The 10,743-nt window shown below is 37.3% G+C and overlaps 1 protein-coding gene across 1 annotated transcript in view; it reads right to left on the bottom strand.

Annotated features, from left to right (window-relative positions):
• Positions 1-10,743, bottom strand: part of NXPE2 (neurexophilin and PC-esterase domain family, member 2) — a 33,693-nt gene that overhangs the window by 5,466 nt on the left and 17,484 nt on the right. The window contains exon 3 of the mRNA XM_010830367.1: positions 3,051-3,784. Coding sequence (XP_010828669.1) covers positions 3,051-3,784 — 734 coding nt within the window. The remainder of the gene's footprint in view (positions 1-3,050; positions 3,785-10,743) is intronic.

Raw genomic sequence — 10,743 nt, 5'->3', positions numbered from 1 at the left:
GGTGACAATATACAGCCTTGACGAACTCCTTTTCCTATTTGGAACCAGTCTGTTGTTCCATGTCCAGTTCTAACTGTTGCTTCCTGACCTGCATACAAATTTCTCAAGAGGCAGGTCAGGTGGTCTGGTATTCCCATCTCTTTCAGAATTTTCCATAGTTTATTGTGATCCACACAGTCAAAGGCTTTGGCATAGTCAATAAAGCAGAAATAGATGCTTTTCTGGAACTCTCTTGCTTTTTCCATGATCCAGCAGATGTTGGCAATTTGATCTCTGGTTCCTCTGCCTTTTCTAAAACCAGCTTGAACATCAGGAAGTTCACGGTTCACATATTGCTGAAGCCTGGCTTGGAGAATTTTGAGCATTACTTTACTAGCCTGTGAGATGAGAAGTATAATTAGACCCAAAATAGAGATCTGCAGACCTGCCAGACCCAGAACTTAGCATTCCTGAGAGCAGACAGGAGAATGTGCAAGGAGCGCTCCTCCATCCCAAACTGCAAGGAGGACCATTTTCTCAAGAGGGAGCAGATGTAGTGAACAGGAAATATGGAATCAGCACAGGTAATCTTTGTGCATAGAGTTGAGATGTGGTTTTGAGACCTTCAAGACAAGAAGGTCTTTATGCTTTTGTGATTATTTAGGCCTTTATGTCTCCATGATTATGTATCCTTTAGTTATTAGCAAAATATTTGAAAAAGTCCTGCCTTTTATGGCTGAGCTATAAGATCAATGGATTTTTTCACACCTTGACCAGGAAAACAAAAAGAAATAAAGGCAACCTAGGCGTGGAAGGGAAATCTTATAGCCAGGTAGGGTCTGTTGTATCCTGCCCCCTCCCCTTGTGTCATCGTAATGTTTGAATTGGATTTGAACTTGAACTTCCAGGATATTATGCTATCCAACTTGCTTTTCTGAACCTGTTTTAGAAAACCAAGGCCATTCTGCAGCAGCATTTACTATAGAACCACAACCCCTTAAAATAATCCATTAAATGGGTGGCCCATAGTCAAATAATTTTGGGAAGTGTTTTGTGTTCTATCTGACTTGAAGGAATAGATACTAAAGTTAATAGATATTCCAACGCTCTACCTACTTGCTGGATCTGCTTTTTCCTTCATTCACTGCATTCCAGCCTCAATGGTCCCCTTCATGTTCCTGGAAGATTCCAATATGCTGTTGCTTCAGGTTCTAGTCCCCTTCTTGAAATAGTGTTCCCCTTAAATGCACGTGGCTCACTTCCTCACTTCATTCAGGTTGCTGTTCAAGTAACCCATTCTCAGTTTGCTGCTCAAGATACTTACCTGACCATGCTTTTCATTTCGATATTTGGCAAAACTAATACAATATTGTAAAGTTTAAAAATAAAATAAAATATTAAAAAAAGAGAGAAAAAAGAATATCATAGATGACTCCAAGAGCACAGGAGCATGCATATGAAAAATAAATAAATAAATAAAATAACATTCACTATCACATTCCGATCTTATTCTGATGACTCTATGTTACAAATCTCTTTGTTGTCTTTCTACCCCAGCCCAGAATGTTAAATTCTCAACACCTAGAGCTGTGTCTGGAATATAGAAAGTGAGAACTATTTACAAATTGAATGAATGAATGTTGAAAAAAATTTGATTGGCCAAAAGGTTCGTTTGGGTTTTTCCACAAGATGTTATAGAAAAACCCAAAAGAACGTTTTAGCCAACCCAATCGTCACAGTTATTGGGTCACAGAGCTTACAGCTTGGCAGAGGATATAAAATGTTTATCTGAAATTTAATAGTGTAATGAGTATTTTTATTGGGGGAGAATAGAATACAATGGAAGACTACGGGACGAGCAGTTTACCAAACAAAGCGGAAATGATGTTTAGATGCAGGCTTGTGAAATGCCAGAGCTGAGAGAGAGCATGGTCCTTTTGTATAATTAAAGGAGTTCAGTTTGAGTGACAGAGAGCAAGGTAGCTGAAAGGTGAGATAAGGGGCTTCAGAGAGAGACAAGCCCTTGTAAACATACTAAAGAGTTTAGATGTCATCCTTAGAGGAATGGGATCATATTAAGGATTTTAGGCAAGGAAAAGTAAAACACTGGTCTGAATGCAGTATGGATAGGAAGGAAACCAGGCTGTGAGCAAGGAAACATCTCTGGAGATCGTTGCAATAATCTGAGGCAAGATGATAGTTTATACAAGGACAGAGGGAACAGCCATGGAATGAAATGGCTGGGTTCAGGAAATATTTGAAAGGTACAATTCATGGGATTTGGTGAGTCATTTGATGTCAAGGGTGAGGTAGACCAAATAATGACAACATTCACTCCCTGTGGGTTTTTTGTTGCTTTGTTTTTTTTTTTTTTTTTTTTTTTTTTGTCATTGTTGTTCTGTTTTTGTTTTTGCATAGCATCTATTAACACTCTGTAGGATTGGCATCCCATGGAATATATTATAGAAAATGTTGGTCTCCAGAAAATTACTGAATCTAAAAGTGTGACAAGCCATGGAAAACTATCAGATCAGACCAGATCAGTCGCTCAGTCGTGTCCGACTCTTTGCGACCCCATGAATCACAACACGCCAGGCCTCCCTATCCATCACCAACTCCTGGAGTTCACTGAGACTCACGTCCATCGAGTCAGTGATGCCATCCAGCCATCTCATCCCCTGTCGTCCCCTTCTCCTCCTGCCCCCAATCCCTCCCAGCATCAGAGTCTTTTCCAATGAGTCAACTCTTCGCATGAGGTGGCCAAAGTACTGGAGTTTCAGCTTTAGCATCATTCCTTCCAAAAAAATCCCAGGGCTGATCTCCTTCAACCTATAGAAATTGCTTCATGGATTATACTCATTTTACAAATAGTCAGGATGACTAAAAGCACAGTTGAGAAGGGGACCTGTATGGGGCTCTGCTAATATATTACCATCCCAACTGACTCTGATTATAACCTAGTCAACATTATTGACTTAAGGGAGCTTGATTATGAAAAGTTATTAAGCAGAGTTGGTCTGAACCTAAGTCTCCCTCGTTGTATCAATAATAGTATTTGAAGGCCTATTTACCTGTGGAAAAGGGCCCATTCTTTCTGTCTAATATAGGAAATATTTGCACTCCTGGTGGTCACGTGGGTCAGCGCCTCACAGGGAACACGGGGAGGCTTCAAGCAGTAGAAGGCTTCCTGGTCGCGATCGTCCAGGTACTCGCACAGTTCAGCACTGGTGTGAAGGGTCAGGCCACATTTAGACAAGACCTGGGAGGGGCCGTTAGCAAACTGGCCTGTAAAGTTCACCCTGTCGTAGCCTTGGTTCCTGGCCCTCCAGAGAGCCGACACCCCTTCACTGGGGTGGATGAGCAGGACGGACAGGGACACCTGGCCCTCCCAGAACAGGGTGAAGCTCACAAGGTAGGTGCCATTGTTGAAGTCTGTCACCTTTCCTGAAGCACCCGCCTTCAGGCCTGGGGAAAATATCCTGGCCCTGAGGAAATCCCCGCCATATTCCTTCCTGCGTCCCAGGTGGTCCCTCATCTCCAGCAGGACGTCCAGCCGGTCCCCCCTGCAGTACGTGTCCCGAGGGCTGAGGACGGTGGCTCTGCTGTGTGTGGCGCTGGTGGTGGAGCTCACGTTGGTGAAGGGTCTGGGTGGGACCAGCTGGTCTAGCTTCTCCATGATCCTCTTTATCCTCAGCTCAGTCTCAGTTGGTGAAATTTCTGGATTTGGTGGGGCTTCCAGGTAGGTGGAATTTCTGAACATGTTCCAATGATTCAGAGAAATAGAATTTCTCAAGCTGAACAAGAACTGAAGTATTGAGGAAAAAAGGATATATTATCAGCAAATAATATGGCTTGCTTTTCAAAATAAACTATTATGGGTTAGTTATATACATCTCGATTGATATAATCACACAGATAAAAAATGGATTCTAACTAGTTTTCAGTTTTGGAATCACAGGACTAATTTCCATGAAATGTAACTTCCTTAGTTACCAGCTGATGATTTCTGTTAGAAGTCATTGGCTTAAAAATTAAATATATGAAATAATTTTATACTACCAAATGATTGGCTGGTTAAGTGTTTTCCTTCACCAACTCTTCACTTGGCTTACTTTTCTTTATGAAAATCATATAGCCATATTATAGGCAATAGGGAAAACACCATGTTTTAAAAATATGATCTTACCTAAGCTTTGCTCTTTATGGTGTTTTTGAATTGTTATGTCCACTCCTTCTTTTTCCTTCCATGCATATAATTCATTTAGTTGTAACCATACTAAATATATAGTACTAACACATATTTGCAGATAATACCATGGATTTTAAACATTTTAATATTGTTAGATAATTTTCATGATCAGTTTTAATGGTTGCATGACACTCTATCAAGAGGATGTAAAATGAATTCTGTGGCCAGTGACACTAGACAATTGGATTATAGTTATTCACTTCCATCTGACATTACATTTGGATAGTTTCCAACTTTCCAAACATAAGATACTTCTTTGAAGGATTCCTAGGGATGGGCATATCAGATCATATATTATTGAATTATCTGTCAACTAAAGAATATAAACATTTCTATCCTTAACTGTCAAATATATATCCTCAAGATAAGAGTTTTCATTGCCACCAGCAATACGTAAGACTAGCTGGCGTGCCACACTGCAGCAAAGTATGAGTTAAGTACAATGCTCCATTACAAGGGTACTGAAAGACATCTTTAATCAACTCAGAAGTTTGTTTAGCTGACAAGGAATGCATGTTTTCTGCGGGACAATAAGGTAATTGGAGGAAACATCACCACCAGTTTAAAGTCTGTTCAGGTCCCAGGAATCTCTCAGGCCTCAAGGAAGTACATTTAGCTGTAGCCTAAAATGACATGAGTAAAGCCAGGGTTGGAAACAACTCCTGTTTGTTTCTTAATTGTCGTGTTTGTGGTTTGTTCTACTTTGTTTTGCTTTTTAAGTCAACTGCTGTTTAATACTTATATAGAAAGGCTTGAAGCTCAGATGTCTTATTTCCTCTGTCATAAAGATGCAATGCAGGATATGCAAGAGACGTGGGTTCCATTGTGGGGTCAGGAAAACCCCTTGGAGTAAGAAATGGCAACCTGCTCCAGTATTCTTGCTTAGAAAACCCCACGGAGGAGCCTGTCAGGCTACAGTCCATGGGGTTGCAAAGAATCAGACATGATTGAGCGACTAAGCAGCACTGCAACTATAGTCAAAGATTTTTCTAGAACAAGATATTTAGTTATGCCAAAACAATATATAACATCACATATATCATATTCTGCCTCCCAGTTGGCACTAGTGGTAAAGAACCTGCCTGCCAAAGCAGGAGGCATAAGAGATGTGGGTTTAATCCCTGGGTTGGGAAGATCTCCTAAATGAGGGCATGGCAACTCCATTCTCCTGGCAAGAATACTGGAGAATCCCATGGACAGAGGAGTCTGGTGGACTACAGCCCATGGGGTTGCAAAAAGTGAAACACAAATGAAGCAGCTTAGCACACATGCATCCATTTCATATTCTAATAATTGGACTGTGGGCTGACTAAGAGAGTCATATAAAATCTGTCTTCTGACTGAGAAGTTTGGATAGCTTTCTGCTCACCGAGAGAAAGGAGTTGGATATCTCAGTTAATTAAGTTTCCCTTACAAAATTCATCATTTTAAATACTGTTGGTGAAATTACAAAACGTTGTCATTAAAACTATTTGCAAAGTTGACAGGTAAAAATGGAGACTTACTATTGTTTTAAATTACATTTATTTTAATACTAGTATGTTTCAACTTTATTTTCTCTCAAATATTGTATTAGAAATAGTGTTTTCTTCTCTTCCATATAGTTTATTTCATTTGTTCAATTTTTTATTCTGATTTCATTGATTTCAATGCTTTTTAATTTCTTGGTACATCAGTACTTTATATAACAAACATTTTAACATTTCGTCTCTCAGTTTTGCAGAAAAAACTTTTTACCTGCAAATGTCACTTCTTGACATTTTTAGAAGTATTTAATGTTTACTGTAAAAGTGCTGAAAAATCCCTTTGTGATATACTTCTATTGCTTCTAATCTTAGACTGTTCTCCACACTTTCATTTTCTAAATATTCAATTCTATTTTTTAAACAAAATAAAATGTTTATTTAGTGAATAAAAATACCCGCTCAGTAGAGAGCAAAATTTTGAGAAAGTATTTGTTCTATAGGAATTAGCACTATTGGAAAATCATGAAAAATATGTCATTTCAAATTATAAACAAATACCTTTGTACTAAGTCTATCAGGTACTAAGTCAAAGAAAAAAATCAACTATTTTATTAAGGAAAAACCTAGTCAGCCAAACTAGATCATTTAGACTACCCATAATCATTCTAATTAGATTTAGTTAAATTAGCAGGATTATTACCTGTTTTGAATTTATTCACTTTATTGCATTATTTTCATTCCTTTTTATTACCATATATGATCGTAATTTTACTACCTGGTAAATAATCACTCTCCCCAATTTTTAATCTTAAATTGGATAACAACTTTATTACTTCTTATTAAGATTATAGCACTTTTTAAATATTTACTTTGTTTATTTATTTATTTGGCTGCATTGGGTCTTAGTTGCAGCACACAGGATCTAGTTTCCTGGCCAGGGATTGAACTCATGTCTCCTGCATTGGGAGCTGTGGTCTCAGCCACTGGACCACCAAGGAAGTCTCAATTATAGCACTTTTAAAAAAAAGAAATTTTTTTTATTTTGTACTGGGGTCTAGTCAATTAATGTTGTGATCGTTTGGGTGAAGAGCGAAAGAACTCAGCCATGAATAAACATGTATCCACTCTCCCCAAACAGCCCTCCCCTCCAAGCTGCCAGGTAACATATAGCACTTTCAAATTAACAAATTTAACATCTAATGGCTTGGGCAATACCTACCCATAGAAAAAAACTTTTTAATACCTGGGTTGCCAGTGTCCTTGATGAACTGAGTGACTTCAGGGCTGATGAAGCAGATGTGGTCAGAGCAGTCATGAAGTTGACTGTTGACAAAGTGCTCAAAGGCAGACCCAGTAATACGGTCATTGAGCCAGCTTGGAGGATCCAGTAGTGAGATGTCTGACAGCCTCAGTAGACTATACATATAACTCAAGACTACCGGAACTATCTGGTACTGACTAGAGCCACTCAGAAATTCCAGAAGCTGCCTTGGGCCTACCACCCCAACAAACCTGAAAGCTGAAGATGGGTCTCAAGGTAAATAAGTCTAAAAGCTAAACTTCGAATTAGCCTGTGTACATGAATTTATGCTTCATTCTGTGTTTTCCCTCATACCTTTCAGTGTATGTGTACAAACCAAATGGATTAAATGTTTTAAAATATTTGGATACATTTTTTGTTTATTTTTTGGAGGACAATTGCTCTACAATATTGAGTTGGCCTCTGCCACACATCAACATAAATGAGCCACAGGTGAAAACAAATCTATAATGTATTCAAACAACTGTGACTGTACATATATATCAAAAGTATTAAATAAATAGATTTAGATAAAGAACAATCAAGTTACCTGTGAAATTATTAAGAGAGTTTTACTCCAAATCATGAAACCATGCCGTACTATTATTGGTTTTCTGCTCCTGACTAAACATTTTCACTTCTTTTACTCCTTATTTTCTCTCCTTTCCTCTCTTCTCCCACATCTCTTCTCTCCTCTCCTCTCCTCCTCCTTTTCCTTCCTTCTCTTCCTCCCTACTTCATTTCTCTTTTTTCCTTCTCTCCCCTTCCTTCTTCCATAAAATACATAAGTGAGTCCATGCTATGCACCCAACCTTGGGTTAACTATGGAGACATGTGGAAACATAAGCAAGACGCACCTGATCTCCCCTGAATTTTTAAGTTGGAAGACTTAGATGGAAAATTAGAAAACAAAGTAAGAAATTACCACAGTATTAAATAACATTAATAATAATAATAATAAGCAAGCATTTTCTATGAGTCGATGCTGTTTTAATTGTTTTAATTGGATTTTCTAATGTAGCCTCATGACAATCCTTTGACGCTAGTAGAACTGCTTCCCCTCTTCTACAGAAAGTGAAACTGAAGCCCTGAGAAAGTTAAATAACTTGGCCAGAGATGCAGAGCTAGTAAGTGATGGGAAGTACGATTCAAATGCAGGAAGGCAGACTCTAGAACCTGTAGTCTTAACAACTAAATTGTACTACACGCTGAAGAAGTTCTTTGGTTGACAATAAGGGAATAAATTAAAAAGCTTAGTTGGTTTATTTTTTACCATGAAGTCTTTTTTTTAATATATATGTATTTTGTGCTTTTTATAAACAATTTTGACCTACTTTAGCAGTGAACATTTCATCTTGATGTGGTTACTGTGAGTTGTCTTACTAAGTCTTAGTTCATGTTTATCTTTTAGGATATAGAATCTGGTTCTGTTTTAAAATACGCTCCAAATTTTGATTACAGGACTAGAAGATATTTTGGCTACAAACTAGATTGATCAAATAAATGTTCCAAATAAATGGCTTTTCAAATGGGTTTGGCAAAGGATATAAGTGTAGTGAAGATAAATTTCATGTTTAAGCAATGGTAGAGTGTTCCCTTAGGAGAAGATGTTTAATATTGCACAACTAGCATCTCCTGTGGCAATTTTGAGATAAATAAGAGGATCTTTCAGTTTGGAAACGGATGTGCTATCTACAGCTACAGCTTTATCTAAGGTTCATATTTCAAATTCTAAAGATGACGCTTCAGATACTCTGTGTGTGTATTATATATGTTTCAAGTGGTTTCTAATTTTTTCACGTGTAAATGTGCCAAATAATCCTAGAGGGGAAAAAAGGGTATATTTTTGATAACATTTATTTATCAGATGTGTCTTATGCAAATATTTTCTGTCTGCAACTTGTCTTCTCATTCTCTTGCCTTTCATAGGGCACAAGTTTACTTTTAAAGAGGTTCAGTTTATGAATTATTTCCTTTATAGATTGTGCTTTGGTATGATATCTAAAATGTCATCTCCATACCCAAAGTCAGTATCATTTTCTCCTGTTATCTCTTGAAATTTTATAGTTTTACATTTTACATTTAGGTCAGTGATTCATTTTTAGAAAAGTTGTCTAGGTTTTTTTTGTTTTTTTTTTTGTTTTTAAACATGTTCCAGTACCATTTATTGAAAAGACTGTCTTTCCTCCATTGTCAACCATTAGTTGACTTTATATATGTGGGTCTGTTTCTGGAGTCTCTACTCTGCTCCACTGATTTGTTCATCATTCTTTCACTAATATCATTCTGTCTTGATTACTGTACTATAGTAAGTATAGTAAGCTTTATAGTAAGTCTTGAAGTCAGTCTTCTGACTCTGTTCTTTACTCTTGATTTGGTTACCCTGGGGGTTTTGCCTCTCCACACAAACTTTAGAATCAGTTTTTTCATATTTTGTATGACTGGATTTTTAAATTCTTTTGTCTATCTAGAATTCAAATAAGTGGATAGAAAGATCTATTCCACTGGCTCTTTTTTTCAATTGGAAGATAATTTCTATACAATATTGTGTTGATTTCTGTCTACTGGTTCTTATGGTATAGATATTCTTAGCCTTTACTGATCTCAGTAATAATAATTTTAATTTAATTAATTATTTCTGACTACTTATGAGAGGATATGATTGTATATCCAGAAAAACCAACCTAGTGAAAAGAATGAATATACAAACTTATTATTAAAAAAAGAATAATTTGAAAGACATGTAAGTAGAACTGCAAGGGCATTTCAAAGAGATTGTTGCAAACTTGGCCCCAGACTGCTAAAAATGGCTTCCTGAGGGGGAAATGGGAATTGGGGTTTAGTGGTCACAGAGTTTCTATTCGGAGTAATAAAAATGTTTTAGAAATAGACAGTGGTGATGGTTACACAATATTATAAATATTATTAATGTCATTGTGTTATAACATTAAAATTGTTAAAATAAAGTTTTATGTTATATTTGATCACAGTTTTTACAATTAATAATTATAAAACCAATTGTAACCCCAAAGTATTGAATTATATATTTTAAATGAGTGAGTAGTATGTTATACGAGTTATACCCCAATAAAATTTTTTGCCCTCTTGAAGAATGAATGGCTTCACAGAGCTGATGACATATAGTTCTCAAAAGATAAGAGGAAGATTACCAGATAGAGAAAAGAAAAAAAGGCTTTTTAAGGAGAGCTATTTCTTGCACTGAGATTTTTATCTTTGCAGAAAAGGACTGTCTTTACTACCTGTCTCTAAACTGTGGCCATAAGTCCAGAACCATTAACCTTTCATCAAGAACAATTCTTTGAGTCAAGAAGGCAATTAGTGTCAAAAAAGAAAAGAAAAAAGAACAAAAAGTCTAACCTAAATATTTAAAGGACTTGGAGGAGCTCAGGGGAACAAACTAATAAGGAGAATCAGCCATCTTGGTTTCCTTCTTTCTGACAATCAGTTCAGTTCAGTCGCTCAGTCATGTCCAACTCTTTGCACCCCCATGAATCGCAGCACGCCAGGCCTCCCTGTCCATCACCAACTCCCAGAGTTCACTGAGACTCACGTCCATCGAGTCAGTGATGCCATCCAGCCATCTCATCCTCTGTCGTCCCCTTCTCCTCCTGCCCCCAATCCCTCCCAGCATCAGAGTCTTTTCCAATGAGTCAACTCTTCACATGAGGTAGCCAAAGTACTGGAGTTTCAGCTTTAGCATCATTCTTTCCAAAGAAATCCCAGGGCTG

Source organism: Bison bison, unplaced genomic scaffold (genome assembly GCF_000754665.1).
Source record: "Bison bison bison isolate TAMUID 2011002044 unplaced genomic scaffold, Bison_UMD1.0 scf7180017864518, whole genome shotgun sequence".
Taxonomy (NCBI): Eukaryota; Metazoa; Chordata; class Mammalia; order Artiodactyla; family Bovidae; genus Bison; species Bison bison.
This window is presented reverse-complemented; position numbering and strand designations above follow the sequence as displayed.